Raw genomic sequence first — 23,755 nt, forward strand, 5'->3', positions numbered from 1 at the left:
TTTATATTGAAAAATGAAGCCAAAAGAAAAAAAAATGCAAAAATAAAATATAAATATAGCAAATTGTTTGGAAACTACCATTGAGGTTGGCATTAAATAAAGTTGTGTGAGCTTTGCGTGCTCAACATATAAACAAAACTACAAAAGGAATGGAGAAAAGTTTCACTGCCACTAAATCCTCGGTATATGCAACTACAACTACAAGAGAGGAGGTACAATTACTACAAGGGTAAAAAAAAAAAAAAAAAACAAAAAAAGAACATAGGGATTAACAAAAGTTTTTATTTTTTATGGTATATCCAATCTTTTAGAAAGTATATGGCATAAGTTGCAGGGTTAAGGTACAAAACATCCCATTTGCCTACTAAAGAAGAAAAGAACTAGTGTGAGTGAGTGACTCTTTTTTCAATACAAATATCTCTCCCTCTGCAGAAGAAGAATCACAAGTAGACAAAACCAACATCCTCTTGTTTCTTTCTTTCTTTCTTTCTTCTATTCCCCTCTCTTCACCTTAATTGCATATGTCATCTTCCACTAGGGAATCTACCTCCTTTTTCTTCTTTACAAAATACTGAGAATTAATTATTACCTAAACTTTCTTTTCAATGCTATATTTTCTACCCTTTTTTCTCCCTTCTGCTGCAAATCCTTGCACACTAGACACAATGCAATCCACTCCACACAAACACACAAGAATCAGACAATATATTGACAGATGTAAAGGTTGTAGTTAAATTAAATGGCAAAATCTTGGAAGGTGATATGCTTTGCTCACCCTATTTCAGAACCAATATTCTTGGAACTTAAAACAGAAAACTAATTTTCATTAAGCATCATTTAAAAAAAAAAAAACATTAAAGGTGTTTAGTTTCTAGAGTTAATAATTATACCGAATGTCTCTGAAAGTTAGGTAATATTAGGCAGAACACTCTTTGATTTGTCATGTTTTATGTTTGTAAAAAAAAGACCTAATAAATATAACTTCACAAATACAGAAGTGTCGTATGTTCGACTACCTACTTATGGAGAATGCTACTGTAATTTACCCTAATTTTATTTTCATTTCCTACTTTTAGCATTTTACGAAGAAAACGCAAATATAGCGAAAAACAATACAATTTTAATTTTTGTTTTTAATACATTCTTTACAAAATCTTGAAAATATAAAATAAAGAAAATAAAAGCCAAAAATGAGATTATACTAATATTTTGAGTTACAATAGTAGTTCAACTTCAACATTAACACAAGTAAAATTCATACTTATACAACAATAACCAAATGTCAATTTAGGCATCTAAGAAGTTATAATATATATTCTGATACATTTGCCATGCTAGTTTGACACTCTCTTATGCTGCAGAGTGCAAGATGTTAACTCGTAACGACAAATATAACTTCAAACAGAGACATAGGCACGTGGAAATGTTGGAATTTCATTAGGCTTAAAGAATTTCATATAATTTTTTCTTATAGTATTTTTTTTTAAGAAAGGAACCACCAATCTCTAATATTCAGTACAATTTGATTTTCAAAATCTATTGAGATAATTCAATGTACTATTAAAGAGATAGTTGGTATAAAAAATTGTTGTAATCTTATATATACACAACACTGAATGATGTTCAAATCAGTGATGATCATCTACTGAAATTCAAACAAAGTGACAAAATATAAGAAGTACATAGTACAGACCCAAATGGAAAAAAAGATTGTATTTCAAATATGCATCAATGTTTTTTGCTCTGAGGGTACCTGGTGGGCCAATTCTTCCATAAGGTTCATGTCACTAAGCATCTAAAATGACACCTGGCTTTAGCTTTTAAGATTCACTCCCACAAATTTATCCAACACATTCTTAAATGCCTGCATCATCATCATGCAACAAAAAGAAAATGAATATTCTCAATTTTATGCACTTTAAATTACACATTGCCTAAAGTTATTCAACATCTGATATAGTTGGCTTTGACTGGTTTAGTTAACAAATTCTACATTTGAAGGACCATACAGTAGCCTGAAATTAAACTATGAAATCTCATTAACCCAACTGCATATATTCTCTCTCATGATGCATGAAAGTGAAACTAAAGTCTCAACGCACATGCAGGGCAACAAATGCCAGAGACTCATGCACTGAAATAATGATAAGGATAGAGACTTGGAAAAAGAAAAGATGTGGTCATCAAAGTATATTTAGGAAATCTGTCCTTCTCGAGGAAAAAAAATAAAAATTAAAAAATACAGAAAAATGAAACAGGACAGTCAAGATTGTCTTAATCACTTGATACCAAGAAATGGAAAAACAGCTTGTTTGGTCAGGAAATCATAATGAGTTTGAATCCAAACTGAAAATGACACATAGTAGAAAAGAAGATAACATGAGATGTATTTAAGATTTTAAGTGATGCAATTAATGGCACCATTCAGATAAGGCACAGTTGATAGGCAAAATTTTCACACAATTATATTTTTATATTCATGACTTGTTAAGACAAATTCAGAATGTTACTCAATCCAAGAGATGTCTAGAGCCAAATTGAAACCATTAAGTAGCCTTGTAATGAACTAAGGACCAAATAGAAACAAGAATGTGCCTAGCGTAAACTATCAAAATAAGATCACAAGTGGGAGGGTGAGATCGAGTATTTCACGGCATGGGGGAAATTTGATCCTGTGTAATATCTCAGGATTGCAAGCCATTCACAGCAGCAGCAATTAAAACATGGAGTAACATTTATAAAGTGAAAATAAATAAGATTGTGAACAACCATATTCACTTTTTTTTACCCAAGTAAACTGATTATATGAATAAGGTTGCTAAAAGAAACAGATATACTTCCCCAGTACACATTTTTAGAGGCTGCTAGGTCGTTCATTGTCTCAAAATAGAGAAAGTAAATACATATACTAACTTAATTAGAAAACAAATTCTCAACGAGAAAAAAAAATCTTAAGAGGTTCTTTAAAATATTAAATTAGAAATCTATTAAATGTGTTAACACTCAGATGAACAACACTGCCCTTGTGGCCATTTAAACGTAGGGCCAAAAAGAAAAAGACTTGTGAGATATAGTTTTATTTTAGAGCTTCATTGCAGATATTACGCTTCCAGCATAAGAAAGAGTTTCTTTTTCTGTGGAGTTTTGGCCTTTATTTCAAGGGAAACTTATCCAATTATCTTAAATTTTTAAAATATCTTTTATTTTGAATCAATGAAGCCCATTTTTCTTTTTTTCTTTTAAAAAGAATAGAAAAAAAACATAAAAACAAAAAAAAAAGCTCAAACAAACAGGCCCAAATACCCAACCAAACACATAAATTTTAGACGATATTTTACTGTTTTCTCACCAATCATGGAAAGAAAAATAAAACAACGTAACAGTTTCGTAATTAATACTAAAAACAATAAATGAAAAATACAAGATTCTATGAAATAATTACCTGTTGAGCAAATGCCTCCTTCCCTTTTAGAATTGAATTCATTGCTGCTGATTGGTCGTCAAAAGCACTGTAGAAGACCTCATAAAATCTATTCCTGTAATCACAACAGTAGGCAAAAGCTGGATGTTATCTTGATTACAAACAAAAATGTGAAACACCCATAGGTATTAGTATGTACCTATCTTCCTCAAGTATTTGTTGATCCATCTCATCAAATTTCCGAGTAAGCACTTCAGCCCCAACTGGAGAAAGTACATGCAATACAAGTGCCTCTAGAGTTCTTGGAAAGTTGTGCTGAAAATAGTAAATGGTCCAACATGCTTGAAACTAGCAAATATTATATGACCTAGAAGGCTAGAACTATGAAACAAATATATGCACTATATGGATGAAAAACAAAAGAGATGATTAGCATATGATTTCAGTTGCAGATGCAGAACTAGCTACACTATCATGGATAACTGGAAAACTATGCAAACCACAATATATAAAACTGAAAGAAGCGGCAATAATGTCCTATCCTAATAAGACAAACAAAATTCTCAATCTTGTCCACTCCAAGAATCAATTCTAAATTCTAATGAAACCCAAGATATTGAAGGAAAAGCAGCTCCCTTTCAAATAAGAAAGTTATTCTCCCAGAAAGAAAATGGCATAAATCATCCCAAAAGCATGAAGAAATATAAAACAAAACATATCTGTCAACCTAGATTCCTTTGGTGTGATCTGGTAAAAAATAATAATGTCATGCTTCAATCTTTACTTTGTCATGTTGTCTAATAATAGTTAAGGCAGTAAAGCCACAGTTAAAACTACCAAGTAGTGAATTAGAAGACCAAACTGCTTTGACATTTACAAACTTTGTAAGAGAATTCACTCACTGCCATTGCAAGAAAGACATATTGGAGAGTTTGCGGCTTGACATCCCAAATAATTTTAGCAACTGGATCATCATTCAAGTCAGCAGTCACTGCTTTCTTACATTCATCATTCTCTCCTAGGTTATGATCACTTGTAGAAGCTGAGTGTGATTCCTGATCCTGACTCACGCTAATGCAGTTGTGAACCCAGGAAACAAGTTCATGAAGCACCTGAACTGCAGCAGGTTCTAATTCAACCAGTGTGTTCCCCTCACACAGCCGTTTCTCTTTAATATCCATTCCTTTTAACATCTTACCACAATTGTCATCCCCATGATCTGGTAATGGCAATGGCAGAAACCATAAGATGGGTGCTTATTTTCTAGTCAGATGACAAATATGGAAAATAACTTCAACATGAGAAGTCATTCTATAATTAACTTACCTGCTTCTCCACCGTTAGGCAACTTCTGTGTTAACGTCCTAGTTTTCGCCATCCCCAACTCAAGCAGAACCTGGTCCTGTCCTATAAATTAAAAATATATGTCAAGCCCCTTACAGAAACTTCTAATTACCAAACAAAAATAAAAATAAAAACAAGAGAAAAGAAATAACCACAGGATGGTTAGCTCCAAAATGCATTTTGACAAGTTAGATGATCACGCCATTTATACACTACCCTCAAATCTATTAATCCTCAACTTTAGCTATGAAAATTTTCTAAATATTGTAATTCAACACCAAATAACTATCAAATCATGATGAATCAGAAAATTTACAGCCAGCAAGAACTACTTTGCACAGAAAAAGAAGTAAAGGTAATGCACTCAAAGCTATAATCTGAAGAATTTTGAAAAGGTGAATCAGTTACCTACATTCAGATGTGTTCACAAGTAAGTTAATAAAGTTGACCTAAATCCTAAGGTATCAATTTTGGCATATCCCACCACCCAATAGATTAATGAATGAATGAATAACGATAGGCTTTATTATTTGTAGTAAATGATGTATACAAATGAAGCACCTACCATTTCTTTGTCGATCAATCTTGAAGTGTGTCCATTGGCCAATGCACAAATGATGGTTGCAAAATAAAACAATAGCATTATTCATAAGTCAGACTATCACAAGTATAAGAAATAAATCCTAGCCAATACCTTCTCAATATTCTGCGTAAATAATATGCATCCATGTGTTCCTGCATGGAAGACATTGTGTAGGATCTCCACCAAAAGTTAATAGCAATAGTCCAATCATCACTGTCAACTTGGTGAAACCTGTACAATAATAAAAATAATAAACCAATGATATATAGGGGGGAAAAGTGTGACATCTATCAAGTTTACAGAGATGAAGGAAATGTAGATTGCCTAATGAAGCATAGAGACTAAGAAGTGCAATATGATAAAAGCATTTTAAAAACCAAACATACAGAAATTACAAAAAAAGATAGACTGGTACAGCATGCAGTGAAAATGAAGCATAGTGCACCAAATCCCATGCTTTAGCAACATTGGAAGACAAGTACCAACAACAACTACAACAAAGACTTCTTTTTCCATTGGGTGGAATCAACTATGTGCATCAAATGGGTCCTATCAAGAACCATATTTATAGAAACGCCATTAAAATCTAAATCATTTTTAAGGGTTTCTAGTCTTTCATATTCCCCCATAACTATTTGCAATATTGAATTTCTACTCTACTCTTCTTCCTAGGCTATTACAGGTGATCTTCTCATATTATCTAACTACTAAGGTAGAATTCTACCATAGTTTTCACATATGCTACCCCAGCTTTCTTTCTAAAATGTATTCATTGCTAATTATATATTATCTAATGTGTGCACTCAGTCAACATAATAAAACATCCCTACAACGTTAAGTTATACAGTATATTTTCTCTTAAGCTTGAATGGCAATCTCTTATCACTAATAAGTAACAACAATTCAAACAGACTCCATTTCATCAACCTAGTTTGAAATTATAGTTTACATCTCTTTCTATTTTCCCTTCATTTAGGAGGATGCACCCAAGGAACTAACACCATGTGACTTGCAGGATGATATGATATCCAATTTTCACCTCTAAGCTAGAATATTAGCATACCTCTTATTGAACTTGAATTCCAGATCAAGTGATTGACAAAAACAAACAGTTTATTTGCATCTGAAATATGTATCTTGACAAGGCAGAGCATATTAAGTTTGAATCTTACGCTATATTGGCCACAACAAAATGACAAATAACAAAGGGGAAAAAAGGAGAAAGATCCTGTTTCATGTACTCAAGTGTGCGTTATCTTTCTAGAATGTGAAATCTTGAAGGCTATCATGCGTATGAGAAATATTTTATTGATAAATTCATGCATCTATGAACAAGGTCATACTTGATATTTTTTTAAATTATTACATCAGGATCAATATCCTAGAATCAACATAAAGATTACACAAAGAAAAGATATAGAAGTGGAAGTCATAAGAGCTTTTAGGAAGTGAAGGTCTACAGCAGAAGTGTAACTCATAATAAACTTTAAGTGTCTGAAAAACCATTTAGCTGACTAAAGGTTGTATTCTCAATAAACTCTAGATTTTACAATTGGATAAGCAATTGAGCATATGAGGCACACACATGTTAACCACCTCCATCAAAACCAACCAGCATGAACCATTTTCCCCAAATTAAAAAGGGCAGTAATCTACCCTCAATCAGAGGAAGATCACATAGAAATAATTGAATTTGCAATCTTACCAGCCTTCAGGAATGAAAAGTGCGTCACCAGCCTCAAGAACAACCTTTTGCGCAAAAGCCATCGACCATTCTGCCCTTGGATATATTGAGTAATCAGGGTTTTCTAATGCAACAGAGCTGCCACACGAATTTTATTACGGGACGAAAAAAAGCAAAAAAAAAAAAAGAACTAAAACAAAAAGGAATTGTTAGAGTGTGATAAAGTGTTAGTGTTATGTGCCATGGACCTGACTTCTAAAGTTCTATTAATCTCACACAAGTATTAAACCCATTCACTACTATACACACAGGGAACCTAAGTACCCAAAAAATATCTATCTACCCTCTCTTTCACTCTATTCGTTTTGAAAGCATACCTGTGATTGGAAGCCTCCCCATATATAGGCATCGGGTAAAGTGAGGGACTAGCAGAAGGAGGCCACAGAACAACTGCAAAGCATTTGATTCCAGTTAAAGAAGGGCAGAAAGGATTAAGGAGTTGGGAAGTTGGAATGGATTTTTGTAAAAATAAAAACAGCTAGAGAACTTATAAGCATGATTAAAACAATTATCAGTGTTTAGTTTTAGTGTTTCACCCTAATTTAAAGTTCATCTGTAATAAACTATTCAAAACAAAGTAATTGAAACACGGCACAGAATCAATAGTTGACGAATCATAATAAAAAGCAGTAAATCAGCTGGAGCTTCTCTCCTAGTTTTTGTTTACCAGATAAGCTCTGGAAAAATCAACAATGAAAATGTTTACAGAGGGAGAAGCAAATAAAAAGTTCCAAAATTCCAACGGTAGTTCTATATTATTTACTGCAATACTGCTTCAGAGTTCAGGCATTAGGTAGTTCAAAACATCACCAAGCAATGAAAACTGTAAAAGGTTCCTATAATAATTGATAGTATATTCCTGAACAAGAGAACCTCCACAAAAGAGGGAAAAATTCATAGCAGGATGTAATGTTATATATCAAGAAAAGAAAGATATATAAATATTTAATACCCTGTTTTCGGCCAGAAACTATGCACAGAAGATTGTTGTGTGGATCATAGTGGGTACTTGATCTGGCTTGGGCATTGTTCATCCACAAATTTATAGAAGACAGCTCTTTTCCCTCCAAAATCGGAGGCTGCAGAAAACAACTATTATAAATTAGATTTCTATGACCAAAAATTCCTGCTATGATATGTCGAAATATAGACAGCATAGCAAAATAGCTGGATAATGTACTAACAGTCTGAATGTCTTCCCTTAGAGCTTCCAATTGGACCCTCTCCTCGCGATCGCTGTTCATAATTGGAACCTAAGTTACATTTCACCCCAAAACAATAAAAAGAAAAGAACTTAGCACTTTGAACTGATCGGCAAAATTACATATTATCTCATTGCTCTTGAATTTCCAACCTGTGCTAAATAAATTTGTTCAGGAACACCTTCCAAGGACAAATCACCACACTCTGCATCATGATTTTCCATGTTAAGACAAGGATCAAGAGCTTCTTCTGTCCTTGCATTTCGTCAGCATTCGTTTCTTACATAAACCAATGAAGGTAGAAAACGGTAGAGGAACCTGCCAGCAACGGAATCGAAAAGGGAAAGTGAAAATAAAAGTTTGTTTTTCAGTCTCAACCACCAATAATTAAAATCTACTAAATTGAGAATGATCTAGTTTGAGTCAAGCTAACACCCTATAAGAATAGAATCATCATTCACAACTCAAACTGTCAAACATCAAAATTAACAAGTACTGAATCACTTGAACCAAACAGAGGCTGAAAAATATAAGTCAAACTCAAACTTTACATAGCCACAACCATATTAAATAAATTTCGCTCCATAAAATTAAAACAAGATTACGTGGGAAATTACCCGGTCATGGCTTCCAAGATCACCATAAAAGACGGGTGCAGATTGTGACACCATAGCTTCCACCGTAGCAGAACCTACCCGCGCCTAGGTTTCATTTTCAACAAGCATATACCAGAAACTAAACACATTCAGTTATTTTCATATTCAACATAACACAGAATTTGAAAAATAAAATAAAGTAAAATAGAAACTTCAAATAAATGAATGGTTGTGAACCTGCAAGTAGTTGAGACCACCGTTGGATGGGTTCCATTGAGAGAAAGCTCTCCAGCTCTTGGTGCATCCAACGAACACCTATTTTTTCAGTTTTTTTTTATTAAAAATGAATTAAAATTCAAATAAATAATATTAGGGGAGAGAGAGAAGGTTAATGTTTACAGCGGGAAGATTAGTGGATTCAATGAAGGATTGGAAGTGTTTAGAGGTTGGAAGCTCTTCGTATCTTTGGATTCTAATGGATTCATCCATCCCTAATGCGTTGCTGTATTCAACACAGCTTCGATTGTAGCACTGAACTGAACTATGTCTCTGTGCAGTGTCTTTTTTTTTTTTGGACGGGGTCTCTGTGCAGTGTCTGAAGCTGGTGTGCAAAGATTTTGGGCCTAATTGGGCTTTAATGGCCATAAAACTCCATCTACTACAAAACTGACCCAATACGTACCAAAAATAGAAAGATAATGACCCACCGTGTACCAAAAATAAAAAACAAAAAGTGACCTTTATCCACCCAACCGAAAAAAAAGTGATCTTTATCCCAATATATTTTAGTTTCAGATGGGTCACAGTATCCTTTACTCCACAGGCCAGAACTAATTCATTAGAAATCAAAACCTAATTTAAGGATTTTTTGCTTGTTAAATGAATTATTGCATACATAAGAGCTAACCACACACCAATCCAATGTATTATTTTGAATTGTGCATAAAGTAATTTATTGGCCAACGACAGACTTTTAAATAGAACTCCATTTATAATGGATATTAACTTGTCAGATTGAAAAATACCGTGAGTAACAAAAAAATATAATAACAAATTAACAATACTAATTTGAGCGGCAAAAAGTATTTTTTAAGACAACTATGATATATGTATACAAAAAAATCAGTTACTGATCATATATATATTAAAATATATAATACACATTAAAAATAAATGAAACATCATATGTATTTATACATAAATATATAATAATTTATTTGATAGCTAATTTTTACTGTGCATATAACAATTTTATTTTATTTTTTTAATTACATTTGTGTCTCTTATGTAGAAAATATATTAAGTCTATATCTGAAAATATATTATGTTATATCTGTTTCTACAATTAAATATATATGCCTGTATCTCTGTATATATTTTTATTATGTCATGCATGTTTTTGAAAATTGATATAGCAAGACTCTAATTACCTCAAATTTTAGATAGTACAAGTTACACATAATATAAAACTTATAAATTATTTAGTAATAATAATTAGCATTTTACTATTTAATTTTGATGTAATGTCAGTATAAAGTAGTTTTGTATGTATATCTAATTATGTAACATTATATTAGTAAAAATAATTATTTTTTATATTTATTATGTGAATAATCTTCTAAAAGAATAGATACTATTGCATGACTATGTAAAATATTTTATACTATTAATGCATCAAAATTAAACTCTATATTTTTTATCAATTTTATCTTTTCAGAAAATTATTTTCGCCAACATGGCCTAGACGCTTATGACGTGGATGTATATATCTCATCCATTTCTTTTGTTACAAGTAAGCTTCATTATCCTTAGAATACATCAAATAACTTAATTGTTTGACTGTTCCAAACTTCACCATTTGGAACATACAATTAACAATAATTTGTATTCTTTCACGTGTCTGTTCGTGTTGCTTACGAAGCATATAATAATGTTTTCTTTAGGTGATCAATGTTAAGCTGATCATATAACGGTTTCTTTATACATTATTGAACCGTCACTTGATAGATATATTTATTATTAGTTTAAGCTAATAATAATATTAGGCACAAACCTTATGACTAAGTCCTTCAATCATATATCACATTCTAAAACAATACCAAGTGGTTTCATTCTAACTAAGCTTTATATATTAAGCTAAGTGAAAGTTGGCACTGTGTTTTGTGTTCTACTTTAGGTTGAAGTATCTTCTAAGTAACGATTGGACGAAATAAAATAAGAGTTTTTATCAAGGGAATGAAGTATAAGTTTATAATTTAAAAGAAAAAAAAAACAACTAAAGTTTCCATTATTCTAATTTTACAAATTATTACAAGAACTATATATGTAATTAACTTCTTAAGTAAAATTATATTCTTTCTCTTCTTAAGTAAAATTATATATGTAATTAACTTCTTAAGCAAGATTATTATCTGTGACACTCAATCGAAAATACAGTACTTAACATATGTAAGTAGGGGTATACATGCTATATACGGTTAAGGTTACTCAAAAAAACAAAATTTATTAATTTTAGTTAACTAAAAATTTGGTTTAAGTTAATAACTAAACCGATTTACTAAAGTACATAAATGAATGTAAGTTAATTCGATTTATTATGGTCCAAATGTATATAAAGAGTACATTTAATAATATTCATAATGAATATAATAAAGAGTACATTTAATAATAAATTAAAAAAATAATTATTATAAATATTTTTTATAAATTATTAAAAAAATTTATTATAAATTATAAATATTATAAAATTTAAGATTTAAAATTTAGATAAATATTATCGAAAATAAAATTATTAAAATGTTATAAAATAATTTATAAGTTGTAATCATTTTTGTATAATTTAAATAAAAAAATCAGTTTTTTGAAAAGAAAAATCAGTTTTAGATTTTTAAATGATTTTATAAATAAAAAATAGATTTTTATGGGAAAAAACTATTTTTTTCATATAAAAAATTATTATTTTTACTCAAATAAATTTTAAAAATATTTTAAATTGGACAATATAGTCTTTTACATTTTAAAATATACAAAATAATTCTTAATATTTATTTTTGTTAGACAATATAGTTTTTTTCGTTAATTAGTCACTAACAGTAATTACTAACACGAAACGTTAACTCGCGTATATAATCATTAAGTGTCTACCTGTGCAATCGAGACAAATTAATTATTAGAGAGAAGTACAAAACAATCCTTAAAAAATTTAAAAAAATATTAACATAGTCGTTGAAAAATTTTAAAATAATATTTTTGAATTATTTATGTATAATTATTCTTAAATTAATAAATTTTAATTTTTAAAATTTTTAGTCTATTTATCTCAAATTTAATTATTTATATACAAAATTTTTTTATGTTTTCAGAATAAATTATAAATTAATTTTAAAAAGACACTATTATTAAAAAATAATTTAAAATAAATAAACTCATTTTTTATCAAAAAAGATATTAATATAATTTAATTTAAGGATAAATTATTTAAATAAACTAATCGAGTGTGAAAATTATTAATTATCATGTTATCCTACACAAAAAAAAGACAACATTGTTGTCCTCTCATTTTTTATATAAATTGTGAATATGTTATAGGTTTTTAAAAAATTATATAAAATTTATATGAGTATCACTATTCATATGTACTGATAGTGTACAGTGGTAACATTTTTCTTTTGAATATAAATTATGACATCAACCTGAATTTTACGCTAAAAAAAATAAAATATGAAAAATTTTTATGATTTATCATTTATGTTGCAAAATTAAAAATAATAGAAGAAAACCCATGATTTATGTAAAAAAAAAATCATGTTAAAATGCATCTCCCTTCAACACTCACGCACTTCCTCCATGGCTGTGCTAAGCTCTATGTTTCTCATCAACAATTACCCCTGTTTTTTCTCTCCTATCTACAAAAATATTTGCGCAAAATACTATAATAAACCAAAGAGAATGAAATTTTATAAAAATCAGTCAAATAAAAAATTAATTCATGAATTCACCAATGCACATTACTATATAGTTCGAATTAGTATGTTTCGAACTAGAATTACATGTAACTCGAATCAATGTGATTCAAATTACTCACACACGCAGACACACTATAATTTGAATCAACCTGATTCGAATTACACCCACAGAAATTCGAATCAGGGTGATTCGAATTACACTCACACACGCTGCACATAGTAATTCGAATTGGCCAGATTCGAATTACTCATGATTTAATTCTGTCCATTCTTTTATTAAAAAATTAATAATTGATTAAAAATTAATAATTTAAAAATTAAAAAATATATATTTATTTCATACATTAAAAAAAAGCTAACAAAATATTTAATTACGAGACTTCTTTAAAATAAAATATTAATGTGAGCTATCAATTCGAATTTCATACAATATTCGTTTCCCATTTTTAATAGCTCATAAAATTTTTTTTAATAAATTTATTTAAATTATACCACAAAAAACATATTTTATTCTATACAAAATAATTTTAAAAAATGGCTTAAAAGATATTAGGAGTACTATAAAAATTTGTAATGTCCTAATAATTTAGGACATTAAAGAAATACTCTACATAGTCAATAATAATTAGAAAATAATAATTTAGAAATTAAAAAAATACAGTTATAACAGTATTTACCTAAATTATTAGAATATTACAAATTTTTATAGTACTCCTAACATTTTTTATGCCTTTTTTTAATTATTTTGCATAAAAAATGGCTTAAAATGGCTTAAAATAGCTTAAAATGCCCTTTATTCTATGCAAAATAATCTTTAAAAATGGCTTATAAAATGTTAAGAGTACTATAAAAGTTTGTAATATTCTAGTAATTTAGGTAAATATTGGTTATAACTATATTTTTTAATTTCTAAATTATTATTGACTATGTAGAGTATTTTTTTAATGTCCTAAGGACATTACAAATTTTTATAGTACTTCTAACATCTTTTTAGCCATTTTTTAAAATTATTTTATATAGAATAAAATAATTTTTTGTGGTATAATTTAAATAAATTTATTAAAAAAATTCATGAACTATTAAAAATAGACAAAAGAGTATTGTATGAAATTCAAATTGATAGCTCATTAGATTCGGGATAGGTGTCCAAGATGTCTTTCTAGCCATAATCGGTTTTACATTGTATTTAGAATTGTCAAAAAATTCAACTTGTCTGGCATAGGTTGGATATTTCTTGTCATCCTTTGGATTTGAAGAGCTAGTTCTTGTATAATAGCAGAGAGCATTCGTTCAAGTTCTTTTCGAGACTTTGGTGGATATGGCGAGTAAGGAATAATGACATCTTTAATCCCATGAAATTTGGCCTCCGGAAAAAGTGATTTCTCTGGCATTAACTTCAGAAAATGAGCTTAGGAATATTTTTGAATACATTCCCTCTACTCTAAATGGTTTTTGGAATCCCCCATCCATTGGTACTTGTAAGATTAATTGTGATGCTGGTTAGGTGATAGTGTTGGTTTTGCTTGTGTTATTAGAGATTGTAATGGAAGTTGACAAAGAGGGGTGTTTGGGAATCATTGAGATTAATAGTATTTTTCAAGGAGAATTGTTTGCTATTTGGGGATGATACATCTTAGCTTGGGATGTGGGTCAACGAGATGTTATTTGTGAGACGGATTGTGTGGAAGCATTTAATCTTGTTACTCAAGATGGTTTTGGGTTTATTGATCCATTGGTGCTCAAAATAAGAGATATCATGCGTTGAAATTGGCATGTTGACTTTCGTTTGATTATGAGATATGCAAACACGGTGGCAGATATTATGGAAAAGATGGCGATGAAGTTACAACTTTCGCATGTGGAGCTTCTTTCACTTTGGGAGGAGTTTAAGAGTAATCTTAAACAGGACTGTCCCTCTATTTAAGCAGTTCCTTGTTTTGTTTGTTTTGTTTTTCTTTGTTTAATTTATTTCAGTCAAAAAAAAAATTGATAGCTCATTAATATTTTAAAGAAGTCTCGTAATTAAATATTTTATTAGCTTTTTTTTAATGTATGAAATAAAATATATATCTTTTAATTTTAAATTATTAATTTTTTTAATCAATTATTAATTTTTTTAATAAAAAATGGATAGAAATAAATTATGAGTAATTTGAATCTGGCCAATTCAAATTACTATGTACAGGGTGTGTGAGTGTAATTCGAATCAGGGTGATTCGAATTATAATGTGTCTGCGTGTGTGAGTAATTCTAGTTCAAAATATATTGATTCGAACTATATAGTAATGTGCATTGGTGGATTCATGAACCGATTTTCTATTTGGTTGATTTGTGTAAAATTTCATTCTCTTTACGTTATTATTGTGTTTTGCCCAAAATATTATATATATATATATATATATATATATATATATATATATATATGATTAATTATCAAATTAAATATTAGATATTTATATATAAATATATATTATTTTATATATTTTTTAATATATATTTTATATTTTAATAAATATTTTATATAATTTATTTTTTTGATATAACATAAATACTATATATTAATTAGGATAAATTTCATAAATAAATAAAAGATGAAGCAATTTTACTTAATTATAATTTTTTAAAATAGTTATTTTTTATTTTGTATTTAATTTGTTCTATATAAAATGGTTATTTATTCTATATAAATCGTTTTAGAATATAAATATTTTAAAATTTATACATAAATTATTAGATATTTATATAAAATTTATTATTATCTTAAACCGTTATAAAGTGTAGAAATTTATATGAAATTATCATTATAAACTCTTATAAAATGTAAAAATTTATGTGAAAATTGACTATTAAATTTATGATAGCAGTCAATTTTTATATGAACTTCTACGTCTTATAATGATTTATGATAATAGTTAACGGTTTAGGGTTGGGTATGGGTTTAGGGTGTATCCTACCCTACCTTACCCGCACCTCATATATAACACATATGTTATAAAAATCTCTTTATACAGTGAAGGAAGTAAGAGTTAAACTCACAACCTCTCTTATGTAATGACTTATAATAAGTAAACAACCACTAAACTAGTTAGTAAATTTAGTAATTTAGAGCATTAGTTTTTTATTTTTTATGTTATTAATACGTATAAAATTCGAAATAATTGAATTTTATATTTATTTTAAAAAAATTTGATATTTCTGCGGGTATGATAGGATAGGATAGGGTTTAGAATTTTAGGGTGCGAATAAGGTTAGGGTTGAGATATTCTCAACCTGCAAATAGAGTAGGGTAGAGTTTTAATAAAATTTTCAACCCGCGAATAACACCAAGCCATCTAAAGGAAGTTCAAACTAAAGGAAGTTCAAACTGGTGGGTAACATCGGGTTCCAATAATGTAATTGTTCACTTTTCGAAAAACATACGAAAGATATGAATTTCTAAACATTAGCGCTCCTAAATATATTAACAAGAGTCTCATCAAATTTAAACCAGCAATCGTGAAGCGTGAGACTAAATCTCCATTTTGGTCCCTGAAATTCACGCGATTACTTATTTTGGTCCCCGAAATTCAAAATTACCTATATTGGTCCTCCAGATTCAAGTTTTGGCACCAATATGGTCCCTCAATTCTTTCCAATGATGATTAGGCAAATAGAGTGCTGAGATGACACCCTTCCTGTCACGTTGGACGCTGTAACGACTAGTTAATGTGGCGAAGGTTGTATTTGTATCTAATTTAGTCTCCCTTATTAAAACTTTGTCATTATAACTCAGATAAATAATAAGATAATTAGGGTTTTATGGACTAAATTGGATGCAAATACAATCCTCGCCACATTAACTAACCGTTACAACGTCCAACGTGACAAGAAGGGTGTCATTTCAGCACTCTATTTGCCTAATCATCATCGGAAAGAGTCGAGGGACCATATTAGTGCCAAAACTTAAATCTGGAGGACCAGTATAGGTAATTTTAAATTTCAAAGACTAAAATGAATAATCTCAGTGACCAAAATGAAAATTTAGTCTGAAGCGTAACAATATGATACAAGATAAGAGAATAAGAGATGATGTAATCGTATAATGGTATTTTCTACTGCTTTCTCCCGATAATAATACATCGACACATTTATAAAATTAATATCCAACCTTCACTAATTACAAATATAAAATTAGTAACAACACGTTTATCTAACATTTATTAATTATACAAATATAAAATTAGCAACAATATGTTTATTTAAAAATTTTAATTTAAAAAAATATGAATACGCTAATTTAACAAATTACAAGTATATGTTTATTTAAAATTTTTAATTTAAAAAATACGAATACATTAATTTAAAATAATATAAATATATTTATTTAAAATTTTAATTTAAAATATACTATTACATTAATTTAAAATAATATAAATACGTTTATATAAAATTTTTAATTAAAAAAAATTTGAATACGTCATTTTAAACTAATATATGTATGTTTATTTATATTTTTTATTTTAAAATTTATAATTTAAAAATAATTCTAATATCATTAAAAATAATTCTAATACAAGTACGCTTAGACTAGCGACTTTAAAAAACCCCAGTTTGAACAATAATTATTAAAAAGACTCATATGATGAATACATCTGATTTTAATTAATGTCCAAGATGATTTTCACTCTTTAACATGGTTTCTCTTTTAAATCATGGATTTTTTCTTTTATTTTTTGTCTCATACACATAAATTATATATAAAAATTTCTCTTATTTTGTTTAGAATTAGTTGTTATTATTATGATTTTTACATCACTTCGATATAAATAATATAAATTAATGATTAAATAATATTATTTTTTATGATATTTTAATATTAATAAATAAAATTATCTTTTAATATATATTTTATTCTTTTTTATATTTTTTATTTATTATATATTTTTTAATAATATATTATTCTGATTAATAAAAATATTATAAGACGACTTTTAAAATGAATAAAAATATTCGAAAGGATTGTTTTAAAATTTTTAAATTTTCTCTAGTTGATATTTTTTAAATTATTTTAGGATTATTTTGTATTTTACTTTAGAAATTGATTTGTCCAGCTCATATACGTGGACACTTAATAGTTACATGTGCAAGTTAATATTTTACGTCAACAGTCACTGTTATGAAGAAGGACTGTATTATTTAATGAAAACTAGAATGAGATCCGCGCAATGCGCAGACGGTAAATTAATGATAGTATATAATAAATATTAAAAATTGGTATATTTTGTAGAATTAAATTAAATATGTGTAAACTAAAGTTAAATTTGAAAGGTGTTTTGTTTAAAATAATTTGTAATACAAAAGATTTGGATGTTGGAGTTGTACACAGTGATATTTTTATCTGGTGGTTTAATTTTTATATTTGTTTTAGTTGATGAGCTTAGTCTTCTTATGTGGCGCTCGTCCTCCTTTTTCTTTATTGGTTATTGTTAGAATTGTTGCTTTATTCTTTCTATAGTAGGTTCTTGTGAAGGTGTTGTATGTTGTTTGTTCCATCTTTGCATGTATATTTTTCTTCCGAAGATTTTTTTTGAATAAGTTATTTTTAATAAGAATAATTGAAATAGGATAAAATGAAATTACCTATTAGTATTTTTCTTTGACCCACTCTGTCAGACAATGTCTCAAGTGATGCAAATTCAAAATAGTATTGAAAAATATTTAAAATTGAATCTTTAATTTCTTTCACAACAGTTGTGAATAAAAAATTTGCTTTCATTGTACCTTTAATTGGCCTATACAAATCATTTGCGTCTTCTATTTTTAAATTTTTTTATAGTATAGACTTTTCTTTCTTATAACAAATGTTTGAATTTGTTCATCATATTTCTCTTCACAATTATATGAAGATATGTTCCCTGTCGTGTTAACAAATCATAGTTAATAATTAGTTAAAAAGGAACAATGAATAATATATTTAAAAAAAGTGTAATTTTAACGATATTAAAATACAATATTATATAAAGTATTATAAAATAATATAAAAAGTATAAAAAGTAAAAATAATTAAAATATTTTTTTCATAAATTCAATTTAAAAATATAATAAATATGTTTGGTTTGTACCTTTTCATCTAATATAATAATTTCTAAGCAAAGAGACTCTTCTTTATTTGTGGGTCTTAATGTTTTCCATAAATGAAACACGCGAACTTTGATAAACCAATTGTCTTTTTGTTTGGTGATATTGTCCAAAAGAATGATGCTCGATTGAGTAAGTTCACAAAAATAAATTTTGTGTGCTAAATTTGATGTAATTTGAAGGAATAGTGATAAGAGACTTTATATAAGTAATTTAAATACTATAGAATTTGAATATTTGTAAAGTAAAATTTATTATGATTAATAATATTATTATTACATTTGTAATATGAATATTTATTATATTTAATGAGTTATTTATAGAAATTAATAAATTAATTATTGAAGTTATAAATTTATTGTATTGTTTATTACGGTGAGATATAATAAATATATGTAATCAATGTCTTTGTGGGTTACAAATTTAATTACAAATTTTTGTATCTTTTATTTATTTTTTATTTTTTGCTGATTTGGAAATAATAGGTGATTTGGCAAAAATTGAGTGATTGATTCTAATATTTTGTCAAGTAAGCGATGTTGCTGACATGACATTAGTAGAAAAACAAAGATGTTTTCAAAGTAATGTGGGTAAACTTATGTATCTACTTTTATATATTAAAAATAGATAAATGTTAGGGACTATTTTGTGCATTTTAAAATTTGAGGGACTACAGTGTTCAATTTTAAAAATATTGAAGACTAATTTAGGTCATTACTCCTATAAATTATAATTGAAAGGCAAATATTAGTTGGATTAAGGTTTAGTTTGTAAAGTTTTATTTTTCAAAAATAGCTTATAAAAATTGTCTTTTAAAAGACAATTTTTTAAAAGTTGCAACACCTATGTTTAGTGAAATCAAATTAAAAATAACTTTCAATAAGTACAAGCACCACAATTGTATTTGATAAAATATTTTTTAAAATTAAGAGAAAATGACAAATAGGTCTCTAACTTTTTTTTTCTGCAGACATTTTCATCTTCTAGGAATAGAAAATACATTCATGTCCCTGAACCCTCTAAAATGTGGATAAATTTACCCTTTCGTTGAATTCACTCCGTTGGACCCGACGGAAAACTCTGACCTGGCAAATGTGGAGCTGACTTGTCCGTTACGTGATGACATGTGGCTTTAAGCTTATGGAAACAGGACATATTAGTCCCCATGCACCAAAATGGTGCCGTTTCACCACGTCCCCTCCAAATACACTTTAATCTCCTTATGCAATACCCAGAAGACCCATACTTGAGTTACAGAATTACTGAAAATCTTAAGCAAACAAACGATCAAACACCTTTCTCTCTGTTTCTCCCTCCAAAAATTACAATATGTAGAGCAATTGGTGCGGGATCGAAGTTACTGTCGGAGGCTAAGGAGAAGGTTGCGCTGAGGCCGTGGTTGCTGTCTTTGTCAGAAAGTAAGATCGCCTTGCTTAGCGATGAAGTTTAAGTTATTCATGTGTGAACTAGTTGTGAATGCATTGTGTGTGCATGTCAACAGTGTGGGTAACAACGGTGGAATGAACTATAAAAATCGTATTTAAAATGTCGTATGTAAGATTAGAATGAGGGATTGTGCTAGGGCAATGATGTTTCATTCATAATTTTTGTTTCTATTTTTGGACTTACACGTAGTTATTCATGGTTTAATTTCAGATGGTTGATGTTTTTGTGGTGCCGATTTTTCACTATGGAGGTAACTTTGTCAGAGCAAGTGAGGAACTCTGGTTTATCAAAATGAAAAGGAAGAGAGATTCTCTGAAATGGACTTGGACTTTGTGAATTTTGGAGACCTTGTGACATTATTTAAGGAATTGGGATACTAGTCATACAAGGCAGTATACTGGTATGATCCAACAAGCGCCGACATTGAGTCCGGGCTGAACATATTAACTGGGGATGCAGGGATCAATGCAATGCGAGAGAATATAATGAAGAACCAACAGAAATCTGAGTTCCATATATACTTTGACCACCCTGTTGATGACCCTGAGGTTGTTGATGATGTTGCCCAGGACAGAGATGATGCAGTGGAGGTAGATGAAATTTTAGAGGAATTGAAGACGTCCTCTTCCTCAGATGACGGGTACGAGAGCACGGAAGACATATTGTACAAACCTCCACCAGCTGAAATTGAGAGTGACAATACTGAAATTTACAGTAATGACGGGATTGCTGGTGGCAAGAGAAAAAGAAGTATGAAGGATAAAAAGAAAGTAGTGACCCCGAAGAAGTCAATTGCAAATAAGTAAGGGTTAAAGAAAAAAGTTAAGATTGAAAAGAAGAAGGCAATGGGAACATGAATGCTGGAACAAGTGGTGAAGGTGGGGTTCAGGGGGCTTATGGCCCGATGAATTTGGTGGTGGTAATGGGCCTGATGTGCCGCCCGATAATGCAGTAGCAGGTGGATTCTATATTAGTGAAGTCCCAGCAGAGATGGAGGAAATCATGTTTGAGTATGAGTTTGAGTATTTGTATACTCCCATATCATTCAAGGATGAAGGCAGAGGTAATAAATTTTCTGAGTTTGATGGTGATTATGATAAGGGTAAGGGCAGATTTGAGTTAGGAATTAGGTTTGTGACCGTTGATAGGTTTAAGGAGGTAGTAAAAGATTCATTCATTGCTGAGGGACGGGAATTGAAGTGGATCAAGAATGACAAGGAGAGAGGCAGAGTGGGTTGCAAGGACGAGGAGTGTTCTTTCTTGATTCTTTTGACATACAACAAAACTTTGCAGTGTTATCAAGTCAAGATGTACCAGCAAGAACACACTTGTGCAAGAGATTTGGGCAGTAATGTAGCTTATCAGTATTGAATTAGTAAGAAAATTGAGAAGCAGATGTCAACCCAACCACACATGACCACAAAGGAGGCAACCGAATTTCTTAAAGCGAAATTTTCATTATGTCCCCACCCTAAGATAATTTACAGAGCAATAAAGGAGGACAAGGATAAGATCATGGGCAATGAAAGAAAACAATACAAGAGGACGAGGGATTATTGTGAGCATATTCTGAGTAGCAATCAAGGTTCATCAGCTAGGTTGGAGCTCATGCCAATTCCAAAGACTCCTCCTGTATTTAATAAATTATACATATGCTTATATGCCTGTAAGCAAGGATTCAAAGATGGGTGTCGGCCTTTGTTGCATTTGGATGATTGCTTTCTGAAAACATATTATGGGGATTGGCTTCTAGCAGCAGTTGTGCAGGATGCAAACAACCAGTTTTATGTTGTTGCATATGGGGTTGTCAGGGCTGAGACCAAGGATGCTTGAAAGTGGTTCCTAACCAATCTTCAGGGGAAAATAAGGGACGATGCAAACCATTGTTGGAACTTCATATCGAACCAAAAATTTAATCTTGGTTATGAATGCAGTTAACTTCAATTGTGATAATTTTGTTTTGGATTTTTATTCCTTTATGAAACTGTTTCCTGCCCCTGTTCAATGCACGGTTTACTACCTGCGCTAAAGGAGGTCATGCCACATACAAAGCTACGCAATTGCGTCATGCATATGTGAACAAATTTCATAAACCGCTTTAAGGATTTGTACATCAAAGAGGTTGTATGGGAGTGTGCTAGATGCACTACTGTTGCAGAATTCAAGAAATGCTTGGAGAAGTTGAAGGCAGCTAACCAAGGTTCTTGGGAATACCTTAGTAAATTTGAGCCAGAAACATGGGTAAAGGATTACTTCTTCCATGGGCCAAAAGTAGATAACCTCACAAATAACATGTGTGAGGTGTTTAATGCTAAGATCGTAAACTACTGATCCAAGTCTATCCTAACTATGTGTGAAGAAATCAGGTGTTACCTGATGAGGAGAATGGTGAATCACAAGTGAGTACTAGACAACCACCCTTGAAAGCTAGCACCATTTCAGCAAAAGAGGATGGAGAGGTTATTAAATATTAGCACCAAGTGGACGGCTGAATGGATTGGTGACAATGAACGGAAGAGGTTTGAGGTGAGCCGTAAAGCAACCAAGGTGGATGTAGACCTTATTAAGTACACTTGCTCATGCAACAGATGGCAACTGACTGGTACGTACTATTCTCACTCTAATTCATTTGTTATGTTATTTTGTTGCAATTGTCTTTCCTTGTTTTTGTTACCAATGCTTACCTTTACTACATTACCTCAGGTATGCCCTGCATACATGCACTTGCTGCCATTAGGAAGAGACGTGACATGTCACAGGACTATGTGCATCCCTGGCTATGCATGGAGTCAATCAAGAGGATATATGCACATTGCTTTAAGCTTGTATCAAGCTCAGAATTTTGGCCAAGAATTGAATTCTCGAAGCCAGATCCACCCATCATCAAAAGACCAATTGGACGGCCAGAGGTTCATAATAGGCAGAAAGATCCTGCTGAGCCACTCAAGCAAGGGGAAAAATTGAAGAAGTCATTCACTGTATCTTACAGCAATTGTGGTGAAAAAGGCCACAACTACAAAATTTGTAAGGGAGCTCATTCGAACCCTAATTGGAAGCCAAAGACAAAGCGGCCTAAGAAGAAGGGAGCTAGCACCTCCCAATCGCTAGTGGTGCTTCCTTTGTCACAATCAGCTCCCCCACCAGAAGTAAGATCACTTTAATAATCATAGTGTTTTTGTTTGCACACCTTACAAGCTTAGCAAGTTGTCTTAGTAAATTGGTCAGGGATTATTCTGTCTAAGTACTATACTTGTTAGGGACAAATCTGTCTTAGTACACAATTTTGTAGGGATCAATATGTCTTAGTACACTATTTGTTAGGGACTATTCTATCTAA

The 23,755-nt window shown here is 30.1% G+C and overlaps 1 protein-coding gene across 1 annotated transcript; it reads right to left on the minus strand.

Annotated features, from left to right (window-relative positions):
• Positions 1-1,304: 1,304 nt before the first annotated feature.
• On the minus strand, positions 1,305-9,432 carry LOC130960168 (lysine-specific demethylase JMJ31-like). Its single transcript, XM_057885472.1, is given in 16 exon segments — positions 1,305-1,864; positions 3,443-3,536; positions 3,621-3,736; positions 4,324-4,640; positions 4,748-4,823; positions 5,331-5,349; positions 5,460-5,579; positions 7,054-7,170; positions 7,410-7,482; positions 8,045-8,171; positions 8,277-8,345; positions 8,447-8,534; positions 8,536-8,612; positions 8,912-8,995; positions 9,128-9,205; positions 9,290-9,432. Coding segments are annotated over 16 exon segments (1,596 nt in total). The 5' UTR covers positions 9,380-9,432; the 3' UTR covers positions 1,305-1,813.
• Positions 9,433-23,755: the final 14,323 nt, after the last annotated feature.

This window comes from Arachis stenosperma, chromosome 2 (genome assembly GCF_014773155.1).
Source record: "Arachis stenosperma cultivar V10309 chromosome 2, arast.V10309.gnm1.PFL2, whole genome shotgun sequence".
NCBI classification, from domain to species: domain Eukaryota; kingdom Viridiplantae; phylum Streptophyta; class Magnoliopsida; order Fabales; family Fabaceae; genus Arachis; species Arachis stenosperma.